The sequence below is a fragment of the Lepisma saccharinum genome, chromosome 22, assembly GCF_977018435.1.
Source record: "Lepisma saccharinum chromosome 22, izLepSacc3.1, whole genome shotgun sequence".
NCBI classification, from domain to species: domain Eukaryota; kingdom Metazoa; phylum Arthropoda; class Insecta; order Zygentoma; family Lepismatidae; genus Lepisma; species Lepisma saccharinum.
Genome location: NC_139250.1, coordinates 14,168,283 through 14,194,355, shown reverse-complemented (window position 1 = coordinate 14,194,355; position 26,073 = coordinate 14,168,283). Strand labels below are relative to the sequence as shown.

General features: G+C 38.5%; 1 protein-coding gene across 3 annotated transcripts in view; it reads left to right on the top strand.

Moving 5' to 3' along the window:
- The window catches only part of Setx (probable helicase senataxin), a 143,167-nt gene that overhangs the window by 103,107 nt on the left and 13,987 nt on the right, over positions 1-26,073 (top strand). Inside the window, exons 16-18 of one of the 3 annotated variants that reach the window (XM_083144150.1) lie at positions 1,302-1,458; positions 6,984-7,249; positions 20,560-20,655. In XM_083144150.1, coding sequence (XP_083000276.1) covers positions 1,302-1,458; positions 6,984-7,249; positions 20,560-20,655 — 519 coding nt within the window. Of the gene's footprint in view, positions 1-1,301; positions 1,459-6,983; positions 7,250-12,392; positions 12,414-20,559; positions 20,656-26,073 lie in introns of all 3 variants that reach the window. The other 2 variants (XM_083144151.1, XM_083144152.1) reach the window with 2 other exon arrangements.

Sequence of the window (26,073 nt, the reverse complement as noted above, 5' to 3'; positions counted from 1 at the left end):
GTGGACGCCCCAAAGAGGCTGTTACCGACGAAAACATCAAAAAAGTCCACAAAATAATTTTAAATGATCGTAAAGTGAAGTTGATCGAGATAGCTGAGACTTTAAAAATATCAAAGGAACGTGTTGGACATATTGTGCATGAATATTTGAACATGCGAAAGCTGTGTGCAAAATGGGTGCCGTGCATGCTCACAATCGATCAAAAGCAACAACGTTTTGATGATTCGGAGCAATGTTTAGCGATATTCAACCGTAATAAAATTGCTTCCCCATCCACCATATTCTCCAGATCTGGCCCCCAGTGACTTTTTCCTGTTTGCAGACCTTAAAAGAATGCTCGCTGGAAAGAAATTTAGCACTGATGAAGAGGTAATCGCCGAAACTGAGGCCTATTTTGAGGCTAAAGAGAAATCGTACTATAAAAATGGCATCGAAAAATTGTATGACCGCTATAATCGTTGTATCGCCCTTGAAGGCAACTATATTGAATAATAAAATCGAATTTTGTCAAAAAAATATTTTTTACTATGTTAGCCTACGAACTTTTCAGCCCAACTGTTATATGTATGTATGTATTTTAGAATATTAAATCAAGTAAAATGAACACACTTTGTTGCGCATTTTTGTGAGATTAGCACATGTATCCCCTTTTTACCCCCTCTTTGATGCTTCAGCGCAGATTTCCTTCCTTTTCTTTCATGTTTTGTTTAACAAAATTGGACAGAAAAGTAAATTATTTTAACTCTTCTTGAGCAGCTACATAAAATTATTTAGTCTCATTTTGTAGGGCAGAATGAGCGCTATAAAATAGTATCATTGCAACCCCAATAGTTCTGAAGATAGTGTAGCAAAACCCATGAGAGAAAACACAAACTTAACAAATCGTATTCGGCAGAACCACAGTTATGTATACAGTTGATGTTTGTTATGTACAGAAGGCATAGAAAAAGAGCATTGAATAAAGGCATTTTATCAGCACTTTTATTCCACCTTCTTGAAAACATCTTCAGAACATTTTTTTTTTCACTTTCCCGGTCATAATTTTGCACCTTAAAGTTATAAAGTTGCTGAGAAGGAAAAGTGTCATCATATAATTTTCTAAAAGTGTTTTTTTGAAATTTCTGATTATTACATTTGAACGAAGTTTCCTTAGACTGTTCTCTCCCCCTCAAAAAGAAATGTAGAAGGAAAACTAAGTGCTGTGGTCAGTTGGTTTTGTTACACAAACAAAGCAATCAAAATGTCGGAACTGAATCTTTCAAAGCCAGATCATTTGCAATTCATTTATTTTTTTCTTCTAGTGGTAGCAGATCGAACACTTCAGCTTTCACATGCTGCATTGTAGATGAATCTAGTCAATGTGCTGAAACTGACACCCTGATACCCTTGGTACTTGGGGTATCGAAACTGGTTTTGGTTGGGGATCCAGAGCAGTTACCAGCAACCATCATGTCGAGGGTATGTAATGTGCAATGTTACAATATGTTAATTGTGTAGGCTTCAAACTGGGATCGAGCCGATGCATCGGTGTCGAAAAGTATCGTTTTGAATTTAATTACCGATAGTGGTCAATACTTTCTTGTAATTTTGGTCTTTCACGAGCTTCGCAAAATTGCCATGCACACTTTCACGAAGGCTAAATATCCTGCAAATTACAGTGGAACGTCGATTTTACGTTTGTCAGGGGACCAAGCTGAAAAAACTTAAAATGCGGGAAAATATAAAATTGAGGAAAATTTTGTTACATTTTTCGATGTTCGGACCATCACAATTGAATGTTTAATGCTGGAAAGTGTAAAATCAGGGTCCCACAGTATGCAAAATTTGAAAGTTTTTTTTATTTTGCACAAGTGTTGTGTGGAAAACTTAGTTTTGTGATATCATAACATCTAATTTAACATTCTGATGTAATTCTTGAATATTTTAAAGCAGGTAAATTGATTCATGTAATTAGTGTGGAATACTAACACACAAATATTAATCAATATTTTGGATTACTTTAAAAAAAATGGTAAAGTGCTCCCCTGTGCTTTGCACCATGCCATGAAGGCTTATAGGGGGTGTGGAGCTAGGGCCCCACACTTTCTTGATCATGGCCGAAGGTGGGGGTGATGTGATCAGCACCATGCCCCTGGCTGCCTTTACCCCCCAGAGTTTTCTCCAGGTACCCACTTTATACGACACTGGGTGGGTGCCGGAACCGGTTGAACAGGTGGAAAGAATCCCGGTTCTCCCCCACCGGGGATCAAACCCGGGTCTCTCGCATTATTACAATATCAAGCATCGGTATCTGTGAGCGTATCGACATTGGTATCTGCTCAAAGTGGTATCGGCTCAGTCCTTCAAAAATTTTTAGAAAGTACTAACAAAAATATAATGAAAACTTTCACTGCTGTGAAAAGAGCTTGTGTATAGCCAAATGGGTGGCACTCTCACTTTGAAGGAAGCTCTTGTGGTTTCAAACTTGGTGGAAGCTTCAAACCTTAATCTAACAAAAGGAAGTACTTGGAAGCTACTTCATTACTCATATTGAAAAATATTAGTAATACTTTCTTGGTACAATTTTGGGATGGGACAGATTAATCAGTACCCTATCGGTTTATCGGTAAAATTACCAATTATTTTACCAATTCAATATATATATCTATAAATATCTTATAATTTAGTGCAACATTCTGCCATTTTGTTATAATTTTTATGCATTATCTCCATGCCCTACTTTTTAACCCCTTAAGTGTGGATGACGTATACAGGGTGTTCCGGGAGGAAGCGGCAATACTTTGGGAACTGGTAGTATGGGTGATTCTAAGCAAAAAAGTTCCTATGAACATGGGTCCGATTTTGACCGATAACAGCGATATGAACAGAAATAAAAATGATGTAGAAAAACGTAAACAAAAACGGTAACAAGTAAAACATGGCAATATAATGGTAATTGTGTAAGTAAATACGAGAAGTGACATGCTGATACTAATCTTTATTGCATGATTTTGTGGTGTAGCAGTAATTAGTACACAATAATTAAATAATGAAGCAAGCAATAAATGTAGAAAAATGAAATGTTAACACCTGCTGGTCAGTACTCACATGAATGAATGTAAGGAGGGAAAAGGCCACAGAAATGATAGCAGGTCAGAGCAGATTCTCAAAAATACCACCACCAACATCAATGCACTTCTAAGCGTGTCGGAGGACATCTTGTGTTGCACTACAAAGTTCCCGATGATGTTCCCAGATTAACGCAGCAGCATTCATAATGCGAATGTGCAGTTACTCCCTTGTATTCACTCTTTCCCGGTAAACCTCCTGCCTCATCCGCCCTCATAAACAGAAATCAAGAGTGGCCACGGAACCAGACCACTACCATGACGACGACAATGACCAATCCATTGATTAGGGTAGGTGGAATTCAGATGTTGAATGATCAACCGACTGGAATGAGCAGTTCTACATTTATTGCTTGCTTCATTACTTAATTATCGTGTACTAATTACTGCTACACCACAAATTCATGCAATAAAGATTAGTATCAGCATGTCCCTTCTCGTATTTACTTACACAATTACCATTACATTGCCATGTTTTACTTGTTACTGTTTTTGTTTACGTTTTCCTACATCATTTTTATTTCTGTTCATATCTCCGTTAGTTCAAAATTGGACCCATGTTCGTATGAACTTTTTTGATTAGAATTACCCATACTACCAGTTCCCCAAGTATTGTCACTTCCTCCCAGAACACCCTGTACATATGCCATCCGCATTGTGCTGCTGTAGTGTGGAAGGCATATGTATATATACGCTTTATGTTTGTTTCAACTATATTCGATTTACTGTGGCGTGTATAATCACACAGACGTTTGGTGAGATAGTTCTAATTTTTTGCACAATATAAAATGAGTGATTTCTTATGTATTAAACCTAATTGTCTATATAATAAATGAGAAAAATTGGTTTACTGGCGGGAAACTCAGTGACATGGAGAATATGCCACCTAGGCAAAGATAAAGTAACTAACTCTCTAGCCTTCTTAAACCCGAAGGTTTATGGCTGCAGCAACACAAGCCTTCCATCTGTCCCTATTCTGAGCAAGATCAATCCAATCTTTTCCATCCTTACCAATCTCCTTTAGGTCCATCTCAACTATATCCCTCCACCTTCATCTTCCTATAGGTCTCTTACCATCAGGTTTCCCAACAAGAATCCTTCTTTCCTCTCCCATTGGTACCACATTAAAATATCATAAATCGTTAAATGCAAATACACATGTGAACTGTTGGTGTAGTTAATACAAAAACTTAAAAAAAAGAAAAATACATGCAAATATTGCTGTATAATTTCAATAAGTTTTGTTCAACTGAATTTGATGAAAGAACCTACATTTTCCAGTAGCGACTTGTTCAACAAATTCCACACTTAAGGGGTTAAAAAAGTATATATCTGTATATGCAACTTCTTTTGCACTGCAGTCACATCGAAACACACATTTATTAAGAAGGTCAATGCATTATTCAGGTTCTTCAAGGACCATTAAGAATTTTAAATGGGATCGGTTATCGGTATTGGTAAATTTTACATCAGTACTTTATCGGTACCTAGTATATTTACAATAAAGGACCCATCGATGGGTTATTGAAATTACTTGAGAACTTCTTATATTGAGTCCCACAAAAATGAAGATATTTAAAGGGGCTTCATGGTAAGTGAAAGTTAAAGAACCACTAATATGGGATACATTCTCAAATGCATAAAAAGCATGTGGACATCATGGGGCATTATAAACTTAGTTCGAGCAGTTAAGATCTGGCAAAAATTTTCTCAGAAATAAAGCAAAGGAATTGTTTTACTCAGTTTAAAAATTTTGCTATGGAATTTGAGATTTCTTCCTTTCAAACTTTGAATACACTTAATATCAATTTTGTCACTGGAGTAGCCATTATTATTACATAGTGTATTCTATCCTTTATGCATTGGACAGATTAAGTACACTATTGTATTTATCAAATGTAGGAATACCCACCCAATTTGCTGTTCTTGTATTTCTATAAATAGTTTTGTAATTTACAGGGTGATTCAAGTCCCTTAATACCCATTATAAAATGTAAAGGAGTTAGTCTGGGTATAAATGGTCATGGTAGAAAGAGGTTAGGCCTAGGGGCAACAATATTGGTGTGTTCCAATCGAACGTCCGCCATATTGAATTCAACTCAAAAAATATTTAGATTGAAAGGGTGTGATTTACATCAAATCAGGCTAGAATTTCATGAGAAATGCAATGGTTAAGGTTTTTTCAACCTATCTTTAATCGGGGGTAAAAGTTATGACTGCATGATTGTAACAAATGTCTAATTTTCCAGCTGTGAATAAACAGTGCCAGAATGTTCCTAATGCATTTGTGGAAGTTCATTGCCTGTCCTTGTTCTCCTGGAACTTTTGAAGTAATTGTGCACCTGTCGCATGTGACTGGATCTCGTTGGGGGTATCGTTGAAAATCATTTGCAATGGCAATGCACTTCTGTCCCCAGACAAGAGTACGATCTCGATTCATTCCTCATACGTTAGGAGCATTCTGGCACCTGGAAAATGACATTTTTTTTACAATCATGCATTCTTGACTTTTTCCTGGTTAAAGATAGGTTTGGAAAAAACCCTCATCATTGCATTTCTCATGAAATTCTAGCCTGATTTGATATATCACATCACCCACCCCCTTCTCATTTAAAAATTTTGATTTTAATATAATATGGCGAATGTCAGCTTGGAGCACACCAATATGGTTCCCCCTGGACCTAACCTGTTGCTATCAAGACCAATTGTACCTGCCTAACTTCTTTCCATTTTATAGGTGTTAAGGGACTTTTGAATCACCCTGTAGTCTGAAATTCTACCTTTTTAAATTGTCATAGAGGTATAATTTATGTACCCTGATGTGATAAATGGTTGAATAGACACTTCTTGGACCTCAATAAATCATCACATTCTTCTTTGATCGTTTATAATTTTTCTGTAACTTTATCTTTAATCAAACAAAAAATAAATAAATGTCTTGATGAAGCAAGTGGGTGTTTTTATGCTTGTAACAACCGTAGACTACAAGATTGATTAATTCTTTTATTTTACTTTGCTTCTTGTGCAACTTTTGGCTAATTTGCAAAGATGGGAATGAGTGATGATATGATGAAATTGATGAAGGGACAGTCACAAACATCCATGGCCAGGCCAGTATTTGAACCCGGGACCCCTGGCATCATAGCACGATGTCCTAATCACTCTGCCACAGGGGCCAGCATAGACAAGAGAAGTAAATTATAATTTTATATTGTGTTGATATAATATCATTCCTAGAGGCACATATTTTTGGTAAATAGAAAAGCAAAATTTCTGGACAAAAATAGTTATTTCGGGTACAAATGTGGCATATAAAATAAAGTTTCACTGTTATAGCGGTGAAAAAGTGGTATATAAAATGACATTTTGGTTTTAAAAAATGTGAATATAATCCCAAATTTGATTTAAAAACTGCAGAATTACACAAAATAAACATATTCCTTCTAATAGCACGTTTATGTCATTACCAGAATATTAAGTTTATTCCTGTATAAAAGGGTCCATTTTTGCTTCTCAAATATGTACAGCAGAATTAATCAATTGTCCACGAATTGCATAACTCAGAATAATTCTGACTTCAGAAAGTGTCGTGTCTGTAAATAAACTCTAAATTTCGCATTTTGCAGTTCATTTTGTGACAAAACAGGGTTGGAAAATGCACCTCACACCTTTAAGAAACATGAAAGATTAACATTATGTTATTTCACATTTCATGTTTTCGTCAAAAACATGTGTGTGTAATCATTTCTCAGCACCATTAAGATTTTTTATTGATAGTTTGTTGATATCTGCAAAATTTTTATAATCTGGAATGCATCCGACATCATCTTGTTTACATTGTGCATGAGCAGTTTTCTCTTTCCTACTAAATTTCAGGTTGCAAAGGACAGATTTTTTGAACAATCTCTGTTTTCGAGAATCAACAGAAAGTTCTCGGACATGGAGTACACATCAATGACTGAGAACCCTGTCCAGTTGCTCAACATCCAGTACCGTATGCATCCCGAAATTTGCACGTGGCCTGGCAACTACTTCTACGCTGGGAAATTGACGACTGCGCCAGAAATCAACAGGGTTTCGTGTCTTCGCCCTTACGTTCTGTTGGACTTGAACTTCACTAGACAAGAATCCAGAAATGCAAGGTAATGCTTTTACTTTCATGTGTAATCTAGTTTTTGTGATAATTATTATCTTATAAGTTAATGCCAATATTTACACTAGAGAATCTATATTCTATGAGAATCATCTGATGTAGGTACAGTTTGGTCCAAAAAAATATACCCACCCAAAGGTTTTATTGAAAGCACATCAGGTTGAAAACTAACCTAATTCTATTGAATACAAGGACACGGGATTTTATTGTTATTTTATTATTGGATTGAAACATCGTATTATATGAGTTCTATAACATATCAGTTAGGCGGTGCTTAAGGCCCCCCCCCCCCCACCCTGGTGCCACTCCTGGTTGTACATTACCCTGTTCCATGAGGCACGTAGGAGACGTTACGACTATAATAGCACCACTGTTGAGCGACTTTTACCCTTAGCGATTTCCTCCATTTATGAAAGACTGTGAGTGTGTCCCAGATCGACTTATGTAGTGATATAGACGGGAAAATTTCCACCTAAGATTAACGACCCTGAGAGTCGAACCCAAGCTCCTGTCTTGTAGTCACAGGCTCTTATAGGACACAAAATGTTGACAAACGTTACAAAAATTGAAAAATATATAATGGATAGTAGAAGAAGAAAATTGATGATGAATAGTATAGAAAAATACTACTTAAGTATATTAAATAAAATTGATTAAATATATACAGATAATCCTGAAGTTAAGAATAGAATTACGTTAGTTTTAATTCTTGTGTGCTTTCAATAAAACCTTTGGGTGGGGATATTTTTTTTGGACCAAACTGTATATCAGTAAATTCAGCTTATTCACTAGAATGTCACTGTATCAAAAACTAGTCACAGTAGGGATGGAATAGATTAATCGGTAAAAAAAAGGTAAAGTGCTCCCCTGTGCTTAGCACCATGCCATGAAGGTGTATAGGGGGTGTGGGGGTAATGCCCCACACTTCCTTGATCCGGTCATGAGTGGGGGTGATGTGATCAGCATCATGCCCCTGAATGCCTTTACCCCCCAGGGTTTCCCTCAGGTACCCATGTCATTCGACGCTGGTTGGGTGCCGAGGCTGCTTCCAATGTTAGAAAAGTTCCCGGATTTGAACCGGCCGGGGATCAAACCTGCGACCTTTAGCATGGTAGTCAGACGTGTTACCTACTGAGCCACCGTGGCCACATCGGTATCTACGGATATACTGATATCGGTGCATTGCTTTATCAGTAAAATTACCGACCTGATACTGGGGTGTTCAAAAACATGTATACTCGCTATCATCAAAGGGGCTAATTGGACCGTTCTTTTTCCAAGATTCGGTTACTGGCCAGGCTTACTTGGAGATGCTGGACACATTAATTTTACCATTCATTAGGGCTTTGTTTGCCGACGATCCATTTCATATTCAACAAGGTGGCGCCCAACCGCATTTTCATTCAGATGTGCGAACCTACCTGGATAACACTGTACCAGGACGTTGGATAGGATTAAGGGACCCGATTGAGTACCTGCCCCATTCGCCTGATTTAACCCCCCCTAGATTTTTACAGTAAGAAGCCACGGTCACTAGTGGACCTACACCATGAAATTCAAATGAACAAAAATACGTTAAAAGTATTAAATTTCGTCTACTTACGTAAATGAGTATATATTCGTTGTAAACTACGTTTCGGAAGCTTGACTGCTTCCTTCTTCAGGTGGTCGTATTTTAGGCTCGGAACATCAAGCCACGTCGGAGAAGTGTTATACAAGGATACAAGGTAAAAGGTTGGGGTTAAAACACTTCATGGCGCTCGACACATACAAATTTGAAACTACCTTTTTTAAAAACCCTTAAAACTCACGAAAAAAACATGTTAAAATCACCAACATGGTATGCTTGAGTGGCCATTGAAAGCCCTAGTTCCCTGCCAGAGTGAAGCGTGCGAGCAGCTGGTGCCACGCTAGGGAGTTGTGGGGAACTTCCTCTCCTACGAGTGGTCCCTCCCCTTTTTTCTGTCACCAAACCAAGGAGAATTCGCATTCCACTTCGGCTGCTTTCTTTACCTCCGAGTTGACTTGGAAGCCTATCGGGGCCTTTTTGTCATACATATTGTCCCACTTTTTGAAAAAGCTAATCCATACATCATCCAAATTGGCGTTGTCTCGGTTCAGTTTATTTTTGTTTCCCGCACAAGTAAGTGCCGTTTCGTATACATTCCTATCCAATTTACTGTTACTTGTTTTGATAACCTCCCATTTTATGATTCTATGCCCACTGTTTATATGTGCTCTGCAAGCCCCGAAGAAGCAGTAAAGCTTCCGAAACATAGTTTACAACGATTATATACTCACTTACGTAAGTACATGAAATTTAATACTTTTAACGTATTTTTGTTTATAGATAGTGAGTAATACGCATGTAACCAATATGAAATTGGAATGGCTTGTGCAGCAATCCCTGTGGCTACTCTGGAATATGCCATCAAGAATGTACAGCATTGTGCAAAAGTGTTTGCAGGCTTTTGGTTTGCAGTTTGAGCACTTATTGTAATTGCATGCAGGAACTCTGTCTATGTTATAACTTTTCCCTTTGTATTGTTGTAAACTCACAACAATATAGCAGCTATTCCATTTTAAACTGTGTATACATTTTTTTAACACCCCGGTATATCTGTAAATGTCTTATTATTTAGCTCAAAATCTGCCTTTTTGTTATTATTTTAATGGCTATTCTCCATGCCCTACTTTTAAAAAAATAAAATACCTTATTTTGCACTGCAGTCACCTGGAAACATTTATTAAGGAGGTCATTGAACCATTCAGGTTCTTGAAGGACTGTTTGCAGTTTTATATCGGATCGGTAAATTTTATAACAGTTCTTTATCAGTATCAGCCAAAATTTGATATCGGCCCATTCCTAAGTCCAAGTTTGACCCTTTTCCTGGAAGTGCCCCAATGTAGGGCCACAGTCATCCCAAAGATGGTCAGCATGACTTTCCCAGTAACGGCCTGTGTCTTGAATGTTTTGTGGCCAAAGACTGGGTGTTTCCACTGCATCTCTGGTTCCTAATTGTGCACCCAGTACTTGTTTCTCTCACTGTTCGATAAATAAAAGCATATCCTTTGCAAGCATAATGGTCAGAATGTTCATGAAATCTTGCCTCTCATTCAGCTCTCTCGGACGACTGCCTTCAGACCCATGTGCTGCACACTTTCCTATACCCAAGGCTATCATGGACCTAGTAATCCACAAACCTAACAAAAGCAGATTTGGTCAGAAGTCCTTCTCGTACCTAGCAGCGGTAACCTGGAATTCACTCCCGACGAAGGTCAAACTCAGTACTAGCAAAGTGCAGTTCTGTCGTCTTCTACGTTCACATGCCTATAAATTCTAACTCCAGTAATATTATTTTCAGTGCTTCCCCCCCCCCCCCACCATTTCCACCACTCACATATATTTTAAAATTTTCATCCCTGTACTTGGAGCAGTAATTTCATACAAACTCGTACCCAAACCCATAGACTTACACTTTCCTTTCTTCTAAATGTGTATAACTTGGAAACTTTCTTTATTTCATTGCTACTATAGAACACTTTATACTGTATATAAAAAAAAAGGTAAAGTGCTCCCCTGTGCTTAGCACCACACTATGAAGGCATATAGGGGGTGTGGGGGTAACGCCCCACACTTTCTTGATCCGGTCGTGAGTGGGGGTGATGTGATCAGCATCACGCCCCTGACCACCTTTACTCCCCAGGGTTTCCCCCAGGTACCCAATGTTATTCGACACTGGGTGGGTGCCGGGGCCGCTTCCAACGTTAGAAAAGTTCCTGGATTTGATACTCATGTAAATTCATCTCACTTTCCTTAGATGTAGCTTGTGTATATTTTTTTACCGCATAGGGTATCAAGTCACTTTTTGTATTAATATTGTTCTAAATGAAATGTATGGTTTAATTGTAACCAATAATAGTAATAATATTAATAATATTGTATGCAGGGCCATGACTAGTGTTAAATTCTATAACCCCGGTGGACAGACTGCCGGCCTCACTTCACCAGAGGTGCGAGATCATCCAAACAGTTGTGGGGTGACATGTGGACAGCACAACAAACCCCCAGTCGTTGTATGTTTTCTATGACTGTGTTACGCTACTCATCCATACCTCCCCAATTTCCTCATGATAGTGGATGGCCAACAGCCCCACACACTGGCTGAAATCTCAGGAGAAAAGTTGTTACGCTTCCAGGAGACTCAAACCTGCGTATGTCTCGGATCTCGAGCCCAAAGCTTGTGCCTTATACCTCAGGGCCACAGTGTGGGACTAAATTCTATGACAATTTCATTTATATTGCCCCCTTACAATCATGGATTCGCTGCTTGATCTGTTGTTTTAGTGTCTCAGATGTCCTAGCTAAGTGGTCTCCCACTTAAGCATTGTTCACTGGCATTGTCTTCCATTTTTAAATAGCCGGCCCTCGTGGTGGAGTGGTTAGCACATTGCACTACGACGCCATGGGTCCCAGGTTCGAATCTTGCCTGGACATGGATGTTTCTCAGTGTTCATTCATCACTCATCCCCATCTTCGCCAATTAGCCAAAAGTGGCACAAAAAGCCAAGTAAAGCAGGTCAATCAATCAATCAAATCCATTTTCAAATATTTCCACCCATTCAGAACAACTGTCTCTGAACCTTCATTCCCCTGTAGATTTCAGAAGGTTACTGCACATAGGGTTTTTGCAAAGGAGCCATTTTGTGTTCTGAGATAATATTTCCCTTGCACTTTAGAATAAAATATGTGTTATTTAATAAATTTCCCTCATATACAGAGTGGGCACAAAGTCGCTTTCCCCAATGATGAAGAAATCAATGATTGGGGAAAGTGACTTTGTGCCCACCCTGTATATCTTGTTTGCATCATCGAGAGTGTAATGTGAATCCTTCATTGTAATCCATATGAAAGTGTATAATCTGTATTATGTATAAATAATGCTATCTAGAGGACATGGTATTAACATTGACTCTTCAATAAATATGTAGATAAAGTATTTTTAACCTTTTCTATTAAAGGCATTTTAAAACAGGAAGTTTTCATGGAAAAAATTGGTTGTTTCTGTGATTGGTGCATGTAATTTTGCAACTGATGCATCAGTTCTTTAAATAGCTCTTATATTTTGCAGCTTTCGTAGGCATTTACAAAGGTAACAGTTTTTCATTGTTGTGTGTATTAGTAGTAAATCCTCGTATACCAACTAGTGTAGCAAAAATGACCATGTTTAAAATAGAGAAAATACTAGTACAGTGAAACCATTTTATATTCCCCTCATACAAGGATCATTTAAGAAAAAGTGCTTAAAAATATGTCCATTATTACTCTTGTCTACGGTTGATACAATCATAAACACACAGTTTTTGCTGTGACGTTTCAGAACACATGATCCCTTCATCAGACATGTATTTTTAGTTTGATTTCAACAGTTGATTACAATAGTTACAAATCTTTAAAAAAGAATCAGTTATACAATGGATCTTGTCAATGTTACATTGTTGGAATGTAGCAACTTAACTGTGAAACAAGCAGTCTGTTTTAGTATTATTTAAGATGAAAATTTTTTATCACATTTTTTTAAGAATTATAAATCCCAAATATCATCGGGCAATTCAAAATCATCATCCTTTTTTCAGAGATTCTTGATGTTTTCAGTTACATTGAATTTTAAAGATGGTAGCCTACTTCACTTGTGAAAAAGAAAACTCCACAGTGGGTCTGTTTCCATTTTTCATTATTTAATTTATTCCAGTGTTGTTCTGCAATGAACGAAGCTTCCCAGACATTCAAATCTGTTTCCTGTAACTCTTTTCAAAACCCTTCTGTTTTTAATCATACGCTTCTCGTCGATGATGTGAGCTGACAAACCTGTTCCTGCATTTAAATTAATAATGTTATCTTATTGACATTTTCCTTGATGTTTGTCCTACATAATCCTTTGAACATGAACAACTTATATTATATATTCCTGTGGTTTCAACATCTGGAACAGATTTTCTCATTTTGTATTCATTCAATGTGCATTCCAAACTCAATGGTGATCTAAAAACAATTTTGAACTCAAATCTTCTAAAAAAAATTGCAATTTCATGTGAGAATCCCTTGTGGAAAGGAATACAAACGAATTTCTTTCCAACAGATTTCTCATCCCTGTCCTCTTTTCTTTTTTCTCTTAGTTTTCTTGTAACTCGTTCTTTGATTTGGTTTATTCTTTTAGTGCTAAAGCCATTTTCTTTTCATATACTGAAAGCATTTCTTCTTCATTTTTGATATCCTTATTATTAGAACATAGCTTTTGTGCTCTCAGGAAAGAAATAAAAAATATATTATCTCCGTTGTTACACGAGAATGATCTGATTTGGCACTGATGTATTTTTCTCCCGCTAATTTTTTCCTATGGACTGGATTGGTGTCTGGTTTCTTGTGTCAGTTGTCTTGATTTACATAGGTTCACAAGTGTATTTTATGCGAGGATGTGATTCATTCAACAATTTAAATACATCCATGATGGTGTTCTCATTTTTAGCAATAATTAGCACATCATCTAATATCTGCCATAGAGTATATATGAATGGCTTATTGCAGAAAGGGACCTGAGTCACTTTTGCACAATTCCGAGAAAAACAAGAAAAATTGTATAATATTGATAGTGTAAGAAAGAAATGTACCGTTGTTGGCTCAAATATTCAGCATAAAGAATAGTTAATTTTGCAACTCTCAATGCACCCGCCTGCAGTATGCTGCTAGAGACAGTGGAGATGAAAAAGTTGTGACTCCGGTACCTTTCTGCAATAAAAGTGGAAACTTTGAGAAATAAGACGAGAAATATCCTCTTCATTTTGTTAGTCTGTTCTTCAGACACCACACGTGTCTACCTGTGGCCTCACGAAACGAAACGCAAAATTTTCCTTAAAATACTTGTAGTCGAAACTGTATTTTATTCTGGACGTAGGGTATTTTTGTTTATGTTCATACGTCTTTTGAATTGACAGGTTTTCATGTAGGTATGTGATGTCTGCATAATCTCCACGTTTAGTTGGAAAAGACGCGATATGTCCATGCACTGCCTGTATATCCTCAGCCTTAATCATATTCCCACTTTTGCTCTGTCCGCGCATATGAGGTATTTTGCCCTCTAACAGTAACTTCCGCAAACGCCTTATTCTTTTCTCTTGACACATCATAAAGTCTGCAAAACGCTTCACAACAAACTTGTATTTTGCTACTTGCCAGTAGTACGTGGTACTTTAACGACTTTTCGTGTAACGCAGCATCTTCTTTGCGTGGACGATGTGTCTTAACATTTTCATCATGGATCATTCTCTGCAAATGTATATCCTGATCATCTTTACTTTGCATTCTATACAATATGTCAAAAATTGCACGTTGTTCGTCTTCGTTGAATTGCTCATAACATTTTTTTGGGCACTTTTTTTTCCAGATGTCGAATTCCTTTCCTACGTTTTCTTGGACTGTCAACGCTCACGTCGCTAACACTACTCTCATCCTGCATATCTGTAATACAAGCAACATAACATCTCACAACAGTTGCCACCGCTCTGCACTAACACACATCACCCTCTACAGACCACGGCTACAGACGCACCATTATTACGGAAATCGCTCGTAACTTGTTTCAGAGTTGCCCATTTTATTTTCCACACAGTTATTTCTCTTTCTCTGTGGAAAGGGACCAGTGCCCGTCGCTACAGAGTAGCTAAGTTTATTGCAGAAAAGGACCCGAGTCAGTGACTCAGGTACCTTTCTGCATTAAAGTACACTTTTCACTGTGCATTTTCTTGGCTATAGCCTCGTGTGACTGACGTCCTTTCTGCACTAAAAGATGCGCCTGTAACTAGGAAAATAAAAAAATACCATTAACTCAGATTCCTCAAAAATGTGACTCAGGTCCCTTTCTGCAATAAGCCATTCATATGTAACAATATCTGATATGATATCTGGTTAACAATTGGGAGATTCTATGTCATCATCATCATCCTTTCCCGTTTCCTGCCTATGACTGGGTCGGCACAGAAGTAAAGCCTCTTCATTTTTTCCTTGTCTTCCACCACTCCTCTCTCTTTCCATGGTGTTCCAATCTTGTCCTCTTCTCCAGACTTACTGCTCTTTCCACCAACATCTTGTCCCCCCCCCCCCCCCGCCTTGTGCATTGTAAGCTCTTACTGGTTGTCTTTCTGCATCCATCCTCTTCATGTGTCCGAACCATCTCATCTGTGCCTGATCTATCCTGTCCTGAAGCTACACCACCCCCACTGTCTGTTGGATCTCCTCATTCCTTTTTCTATCCCTTCTTGTCTTCTCCAATATACTCCTTAAAAAATTCATCTCCACTGCCTGCATCTTTCTTTTGTCTCTCTTTCATTGTGCAGCTCTGCTCCGTACGTAATTATTGGCACATAGTATGTGTTATACAGGATGATTTTTTTAAAACTCATGGTTTTCTTTGTTGTGTAAAATTTGTAAATGAAGTATTATTTCCATGCGGTTTGTGGCAAATGAATAAGGAAGGATGGTAGATTTATTGGAGTATGTTTACCGATTTATATGCATCCTGGGTAATATCGCCCACGCCTCAACAAAAACAGCAAATATTCACCAGTGTACCTTTCGGTTCCATATGGTCTGGGGGTTTGGATGCAGTGCGGAGGTTTAAGTTTCCTCCTGTAGATAGCTCCGTTGTCATTGTCAACAATAACCAGGAAACAGCTGTTATATTGTTGTGCTGGAAAGTTGTGTGCTTTTGCGTAATTGTTGTGCTGAAAAGTTGCGTTATTGTGATCAGAACACACAGTAAGAATGGTGTACTCCTTGCAGGAACGTGTGTTTATCGTGAAATGTTTTTGGAAAACTGATTCTGTTGTTGCTATGCTGAAATTGCGAACATTAGCGCAGAAACACTATGTCAGACAGCCCTTAACATGGAACGGCGTGTTCGACTTTGTTTACAGGAAGGAGGTCGACACTTTCAGCACCTTCTTTAAAGGTGAGATGTTTGTCATATGTCTGTGCCATAATTTTTATGTTTTATTTATGTTGAGTGAATACAAAAAAAAAAGAACTCATTTTCATTAATTCAGTTTAGCAAAAATCCAATACTTCAATGTTATTGTAGGGTACACTGGTGAATATTTGCTGTTTTTGTTGAGGCGTGGGCGATATTACCCAGGATGCATATAAACCGGTAAACATACTCCAATAAATCTCCCATCCTTCCTTATTCATTTGCAACAAACCGCATGGAAATAATACTTCATTTACAAATTTTACACAACAAAGAAAACCATGAGTTTTAAAAAATCACCCTGTATATTACCTTCTTGCATTTCATGGGTACATCCCTGTTCCATATTTATCTTCAACTCTGATATAGTCCACCACTCCATTTGTGTTCTTCTGTTTACCTCCTCATCTACAAAAGGTTGCCCACGATAAAAATAGTCAACTTTGAACCTCGCAAGTGGCTAGTAAATCTCTTGCGCCACCACCGATTGTGTTCGATGTGACGGCCACGGGCCCGAACGATCACCCGCCAACGTAGTTTCCACTGTAGCAAACTCCTGCATAGAATGAGAAGGGGAATATCTTGCCATACCCCTTTGGCAACTTTCCCAAGGCCCTGCAAGGTACGGGGACGGCGTTGAGCAAGTGCCTGTTTGAGGAGGCCAAATGCACAGTAGTCCATTGGTGAGGCGTCCGGGGATTTCACAGGGATGGACAAATATGGGATCACTCGAATTCCTGTCTCTTCTGCCTTCCTTGCATAGAACGCTTGAGATGCTCGAGCGGTATGGCTGGAGGCCTTGTCCATGTGGATCCATACATGTGTGGTCTCGTCACCTTACAGGTGGGGGATGTGTGTGTGTCATACAGAGGGGCCATAACGTTCTCCTGGAAGTAAGCTGTGTTGACTTTGGTGTTGGAAGGCACTTTGACGAGTGGTAGCGTTCCCCGACTGCAATATCCGGTCACCACCAGAAATCCCTTGGAAAACTTTTCCTTGCACTGCAGCACAAAGTCAGAATGGCTCTTCTGGTCTGTTGGACGGTAGAAAATGGATCGAACTCTGTTGGTCTCATGTAGGTAGAGCCACCCCTCATCCAGGGTACACACCCATTCCCACTTGGTACCTGCAAGGTATGTTTCAAACAGTTTTCTGGCGTTTGTGAACATCTCCTGAATGTGGCACTCTGTGAGGCGGTGTCCTCGTGCTTTGTAACGGGCTTCCAGTAAGAGAGACTTCCGGATGATGTTGGAAACTGTGCCTTTTGAGATACCGTGGCGAATAGCCAAACTTCTCTGCATTGGGGGATTGTCGTGTGTCACTGCTGTCCTAATGGCGCGCACTGTATTGGGGGTTCGAGCAGGCTGGGCCCGTGATCTCACAATTTCCGGCTGACCACGTACTGCAGGGGCCTGTTGGGCACATCGTCGGATGATGAGACGCACACCAGCTTTGCTGACGATTAAACCCTCTTCATTGCACTTTTCACTATTACTGAGTGACTATAATGGGCGGCGGAAAGTCCACAAGTGAACCCCTCCCAGAAAACTGTCACTTTTACCTTCATCATTACACGGATCCTGCTCAACTGATACTGTTATCTCGTACAGGCCCCAGTGTAGCCAGCTCTATCGGGACATAACAACAGTTCAATGCATCGTTCGCGATGGCCAGTCAAAGTCTACTATTTTTATCGTTGGCAACCTTCTGTATTCTTCCACTTCTCTCAATTATGCTTCCTAGATATTTGAAGCTCTCCACTACCCTCAACTCTTCCATGTCCATCTTTATTCTTGGTTCATTTATGGCTCTGTTTCTTGCTGTTATTAGCACCTTGCTCCATTTTTGCTTCCCCAATATTAACAGCAGAATTAATCAATTTTTCTGTGAATTGCATAACTCGCAGGATAATCCAGACCTCAGAAGGTGTTGCATTGGTAAATAAACCCTAAATTTCATGTTTAAGAGTTTATTTCACATTTTGCAGTTCATTTCGCATTATTTCGTGACAAAACATGGTAGCAAAATGCATCACACACCTTTCAAAAACATGAAAAATTAACACTACAGTGTGTTTTTTGACATTTCGTTTTTTTGTCAAAAACGAAATATGCATGCCCCTATAAGTAAGCTTATCAGAGTTAATTACCTATCTCCACGTAACCGTCAAACAGATATCTTTAGATAAGATGATCATTTATTCACAAGAGTTGCACAAAGTGAAAATTATACATTTTGCATAATTGTAAATTGTAAAATCAAGGAAAATTTTATAACGTTTTGCTATAATGGGAGCATCACTATTGAATATATAATGCGGAAAAATGTAAAATCCAGGAATAGAAAATTGGGGTTTCACTGTATATAGTGTTTTTTTAAAATCACTATTATGCACATGCAGTAGCAATTTTCCACTGCTTGGTATACATGTTCAGTATGTGGAATCTTTCCACACAGTACTTACATGTTTCTTTATTTAAGCAGACATTTGCGTACATTTTTTAATACCTTTTTAACACAGCTTTTTGTTTCATTTCTGCTTTCTTTCTCGTAGTTTACAACTATATGTTGTGCTCAAACCAAATAAGTAGGGTGCCGATTTGAAGACACAAAAATTCTGAAAATAGATGCATGAAAATGTAATATTAAGTAAAACAAATGGCACCTAAATAGCAATACTTTCTTAGCTGCAGTTATTGACTTGATTTTTTTTGCATTTCAGTGTTTTTCTATTTCTTTTCTGTTACTTCTGGCTAATCTCTCTGTTGTGGTTAGATTAAATTGTCGAAGGGATCGTAATTGTCTTCTAGAAGTACTGTTGTGAGAGTCACAGTGGTGAAGAAAAGCAGGAATAAGCAAATTAACCAAAATGTAAAGTTTTGCAAGATTATGCAAAATAAGCATAGTTTTATGCATCATTCACTGACTACCATTTTTTTTGTACGTAATGCATTAGACATTTTTTTGATTGCTTATGCAATCCTTTTGTTTAATATCTAGCAAGCTTAAAGCTTGAGCCTTTTGATATTTAATGCATTTATTTATTCTACTTTATGATCTTTTTTTTAGTATTTTTACTTGTTAATATTATAGTTACACTCTAATTTATCTTATAGACGCCGTCCATACCAACCACCACAATATCCCTTTCAAGTAAATTCTTCCAGGTGGTTATCATCAATCTCTTACAGTCAACACCTCAGTTCACAAAAGATTTGAGAGGGCTTACGTATCAGCCATGAGTGCAACCACACTGCCTGGCCTGAACAAGGCCACCCAGTAACTTCCCCACCAATTTTTAAACCACTGTTTTAACCAAGAATAAAAAGTTTTGAACAAGTACAACATTTATCAGGTGTCAAAAAGCTTATTTTCGAAGAAGGATGGTCGATAAGGGATCCCTTAATCATGAAATAAAGAAAGTAAAAAAGTAAAGTGCTCCCCTGTGCTTTTGCACCATGCCATTAAGGCATATAGGGGGCGTGGAGTTAGGGTACTTTAGACGACGTTGGGTGGGCACCAGAGCCACTTGAATAGATGGAAAAAAATCACGATTATCCCCCACCTGGGATCGAACCCAGGTCTCTCGCATGGTAGTCAGACGCTCTAACGACCGAGCTATGGCGGCTATCTTAATCATGAAATGGAGAACTGTATTTGTAGTAGATTCATCCTAAACACTTAACAAGCTTGTTAAAACACCTTTTATGTACATGAAACCATCCCTCATGTCTATTCTAGAAGTTACAGATTTTTTCCTAGTTGCCACTGCCAGACCCCACTCATCCCCATGGTGAAACACTACTTTTTATTATAAATGCAATAAAATGCCCTGGTATTAAGATCAATGTACGTTAAGTGTGGAACAAAATGTTTCGTCCAAATACAGTTAGGAATCTGCTTTAGAGGAAGTGGAAGCACATTGCGCAGTGGTTCGGATCCTACTTTAAACTGTAGGTCCAGTTCCAATTAGCCTATCTGTCCATAAAGTGGACTTAAAACATCAATTCAAATTCAAAGTAGAAATGTGATTTAAACAAATATATTTAAGAAACATGGCCATGTGGTCGAAATGTTAAACATGATGATATCCTGTTTTAAACATACCAAAAAGAATGCTGAACAGTTTCTGCTTTTGTTGCAAAAGCTGCAAAAGATCAGATTTGTTTTTATGTTGTCATTGGTTAAATTTTAATATTCTTTTGTCCCTATTAAACAGTATGTGCAGTTCATGTTGAAATTACCACTCTGAATTTTTTGTTCTTTTGTTGACCAGCATGAATTCCAGCATGCTTAATGAGACGGGTTTATGTTCCATTTCATTGTCTTCTGGCTGCCCCGTGAACGCAGGATTGTTGGGAGGTTATTCCAGGTAATAATGCTGGACAGCATTGAGCTTCACAGATCTCTGCATATGTGCTTATCTGTAGGGCTAGAGAGCGGTGGCAATGTTGCATTAACCCTGCGTTAGGCATGTCATTTTTTTGTAACGTGCATAGGCATGTGGGGTAAACCTGCCTTTAACTATCTTTAAGGTTTGAAATGCATCGTGAATTATACAGGGTGGCGCAAGAGTCAGTTTGCCCATACACAAATTCAAGTTTATACACAAAAAACAAGTATACATACAAAATACAACTAGATACACAAAATTTCAGTTTCAGTGGTTTTGTTCAAAGTATCTTCCATTGTTTGCAATACATTGTGTGCAACGATCAACAATAAAATTGTAAATACGATGCAGTATACTTGTATCATTGTTGATGACATGAAACACATTGATAATTAAGTATTTCAGTGCATCCAAATCTGCTGGTGATGATGAGTATACCATATCCTTAACAATTCCCCACAAAGCAAAATCGCATGGCTTCAAATCACAAGAACATGCAGGCCAATCAATGGTACTACAGCATCCTATCCACTCTTCAAATGTGTAATCTAAAAAAATCGATCATCACGTCCATAATATGGAGGAGCTCCATCTTGCTGCAATACAGCAATCTGAATAAGTGGGGTTGTTTTCAAGTTCAACTAACACAACATCCTGCAGCATCTCGAGATAGGATTCCGCAGTAACATGTGCATCAAAGAAATAAGGTCCCATTACACCTTTGGTACAAACACTTGCAACACTTCCCGTTTTTTCAAATTTTTTGTTCAGTTTCCACTAGTGTGTTGCATCGAAGCTTTTTTGCTCGATCATCTAATAGTTCGCACGGATGACGCTAGATGGCTTATGGAATTGACTGTGTCTTCGCTTGAGCAAATAATGCTCGAACAGGCAAACGATCGGTACCAGGTGTGCCGGTTAATAATTCTTAATTTCATCGCTGGAAGCAAGGGTTGGTGCACAGTCTCAACTGTTACGTCAGTGTGTTGCCAGGACAGTACCTGTCAAAATGCTGTGGATGTGCAACCAAGTGCGAGTGAGCATGATGTTGGGTTTGTGTGGGAAACATGTTGACCCTCAAACCAAATAAGGAGCATGTGCAGCACGTCCTGCTTTTCTTGTTCAATCAAAAGAGAAACGTGAGTGAAAGCCATCGTATCCTTGTGGAAACGTACGGTGACAATGTCCTAACGCAAGATGCGTGTGTGCGTTGGTTTCGATGATTCAAAAGTAGTGATTTCGACTTGAAAGACAAAGATTGCCTGGGCCAGCCGAAAGAATTCAGAGACGCCGAATTGCAAGCACTGTTGGATGAAGACAATACGCAAATGCAACAACAACTGGCAGAGAAGTTAAATGTTGGTCGTCAAACCATATCTGATCATCTTCATGCCATGGGAAAGATCCAGAAGGCAGGAAAATGGGTCCCACATCATCTGAACGACAGACAAATGGGAAAGCGAAAAACTGTGTTTGAAGTGTTGCTTTCTCGGCATGAAAGAAAGTGTTTCTTACATCGGATAGTGACTGGGGACGAAAAATGGATCTACTTCGAGAACCCAAAATGCAAAAAGTCATGGGTTGACCCAGGGCAACCTTCAACATCGACCGCAAAACCGAATCGCTTCGGAAGGAAGACAATGCTGTACATTTGGTGGGATCAGAAGGGTGTGGTGTACCATGAGCTTCTGAAACCAGGTGAAACAATGAATGCCATTCGCTACCGTCAACAACTCATCAATTTGACCCATGCATTGACACGGAAAAGTGATTTTGCAGCACGACAACGCCTCATCACACACAGCGAAAGGCATCAGAGGCACCATTTCTGCACTTGGCTGGGAATTCTTGCCCCACCCGCCATACTCACCAGACTTAGCCCCTTCGGACTACCACTTGTTTTCATCGATGTCTCACTCACTTTCCCAGCAACACTTCAACAATTACGAAGATGTCGAACAATGGCTTGGTGACTGGATCACCTCAAAATGTGAACGATTTTTCTGGAAGGGCAATTGATTTGATGGGCACAATGTATAGCTAACGATGGTGCATACTTTGAATAAAGCATTTGTTACCTTTCTCCCCAGATACACTTGTTTTCTTTCGGATCAATTAAGAATTATTAACCGGCACACCTGGCATACGGTCGAAGCCCATTAGTTCACGTACAACCGTAATTTGTCTCTGGTAGCGGACCTTCAAATATGCTTCGTGAAGTGAAAGATGCAGTGAAATTGAAACTAAAGTAAACATAGTCATCATCTCCATGTTAAAATGTAATTTAGTCTATCTTACCAATTTATAGCAACATATGAAAATTAATAGATGATTATGGGCTGAAACTACCAGCACGAATTTTACACATATATTTATACGATCATTTCAATTCTATATATTCGAGTGAATCACGCTCGAGCATGGGAGATTCGATCGAGTTTGAGCGAGTGAAAGTGGTCCAATGCAGTACTCTAGTTTCCACACTTGTTGTCGTGTTGGTGAAGGCACATCAGGAAACTTGGCATGAAAACCTGCCAGCACTTCGGTTGTACCTTTATCATGTTTCCACCACAATTGAAGCATGCACACACGCTGTTCTGTTGTGTACTTATGTGCCATTGCAGTTTTCAACACGTCACAGACCAGAACTTGCTTGCAAACAACAAACAACCACACTACAACAAGCCAGAGACTCAACTGTCGACAAAAGAATAACAAGTGCACCGTTGCCAGTGTCACACGACAATGTTATCGACAGTATACCTAAAAAATATTACTTAGCACAAGAAGCATTTGGGTATACTGACTTTTGCGCTACCCTGTATTACACATGCATTCTGAACATTCTTTATTCTCTAAGATCAGCTGCAATTTTATGCTGCTCTTTCTAAATGATGTAATATTATAAAGTAACACCAGTCGCATACCTTGGAGACAGTGCATCTATATACGTAACAACCAAAGCAGTGTCATGTTAACATTTGGCTATGTGATCACTTTTATGTTCGCTTTCGTCACTGACACAAAGCTACGTGTCCTTTCCTCCTCAGCAACCCACTTCCATATAACATCTGAATCTGATGTGTGCTCTTGTAACGTATTTAGTCCCATCCCCCCAAGCACATGACGAACGTTAACTTTATAATATTACGTGACTTAGAAGTGCAACAGAACAACACAGTTGAGCTTACAACGAAGACAAAGGAAGTTCAGCTACCCATGTGCAGAATAGTTCACAGTGTTGCAATATTGTAATGAATATCAATGTGTGACACCTGTACCCCACGTGCCTTACGGAGGGTTAAATGTTACTATTCCAAGTGTTGATGAAGCCTTAGGTCATTTTCATGGGGAAAATTCTGTTGTTTCATGATTATGATCTTTAGCGCTAGAGAATGCTAGAGTGAAATTGATTAATATGTATGTATAAATGATATTGAGATGTTCATTCAAGTTAACTAGCTATATCCCACACAGCATTTTATTATAACTAGAAACCTGAAAAGTGTGCATATAAAAAAAAAAAAGTTGCACATAAAATCACAAAAATCGTGAAGATAGCCTGACGTACTGGAACTATTACAAAAACACTAAATCTGCTGACCGAGGCAGTTTTATTTTTGTAAAAAATATCACTGTACGCACAACGTTTTGACATTGTATCGGGGCTTTCTTAAGACCAAGACACAAATTTTAAAAAATCTTTCTTCAGTCATTTTTGCATTGTGCCGGTCTCCAAACATTCCCTCAAAACACTTTTCTGTTCCTGTTTGTCTATTTCCTTCCTCTTCCAGTCACCGATTTTCCTAATCAGTTTTGGAAAATATCGAATGGTAACAAATTAAGCTTGTTTGTAGTGCTGGGCAATATATCATCTAGATGATATATCGCAATATTGAAAATATTGGCTAGGTGAAATCAAGTGCATGATATTTTGCAATATATGTGGTGACAATATGTTGCCAGCATGATATATATCTTTGATGTGATATGTATCCCTGGCACGATATACAGGGTGGAACATTTTTGATTACTCAGTTTGAAAATAATATACTCAGCCCTAGAGACAATGAAACTTCAAAACTTTTATATCATCGTTTTCATTACACTTGTCCATTTACATACATGCCACGTAGACTTTACTACTGCTCTTTGTGTGCATTTGCTACAGGTATTTGTGAAACAATATGCCTGCCAAATGACCACTTCGCTTAGCAATGCACTGCACAAGACGATTACGGACACTTTGCATGACACGGTCAAGGACATCCGCGGTTATGCGCTCAATTTCCTCCCTGATGCGTTCCTTCAGCTCTTCCACACTTCCCATTGTGGTTGCAAACACCTTATCCTGCAAGTGTCCCCAAAGGAAGAAGTCTGGTTAGGTCGGGGGATCTGGCAGACCATTGAATGGGCCAGCGCTCCATGGCTACTGATAGTCAAGGCCACAAATCTGTTTCCGTCGTCGTCCGTCCACGCAGTGTATCCAACTCTCCAATTTCAAAAATTTCCGAAGAGTTTTCATTTGGCAGACATAGTGTTTCACAAATAACTGTAGCAAATGCACACACAGCGCAGTAGTAAAGTCTACGTGGCATGTATGTAAATGGACAAGTGTAGTGAAAAGGATGAAATCACATTTTTGGAGTGTAATTGTCTCTAGGACTGAGTATATTGTTTTCACACTGGGTAATCGAAAATACTCCACCCTGTATATCGGGGGAAACAATACCTATTGTGGGGACGATATATCAGGGTGGCTACTCACTGGGAATTCCTTGAATTCCAGGAATTCATGAATCCTACATGAATTTTTCTCCGTAGACATGAAAAATTGCAACTTTTATTAATTCAAATACCTTTGAGCTTATACATATTTATTTATTAATGCCCTGAGGCAAGTTTTTAACAGTTTATGTGTTGTTTTTTATCGAGAAAGGAAAAGAAAAGAAAGCTGCATGGAAAATAAAACAGAATTCTCTCAGTCGGATTGCTTTGTTAGTGGACTTTACAAAACAATCTACTTGACAGACTGAAGATTATTGCAAGATATTTTGAATTTGATTGATACATTTCTAAATATATATACCGTTTAATTGAATTGCATTAGAAATTTTTAATAAATTGGAATCGCACAGACTCTGTAGATTGTTAATATATTTGTGTGTGTGTATGTGGGTGGTGAAAGGAGGTGATATGTAAGGCTTAAATAGAGAACATCTGCTTGTAACCTTGAATTTTTGGAAAGTTTGTCTTGAAAACCGGGAATTATACTTGAATTTTATCAAGAGTAGCCACCCTGTATATATATATCACTGGCATGATACATATTGGGGGGGACAATATATATCATGGATATGATATATTCCCAATATCATGATATCGTCCATCTGTACT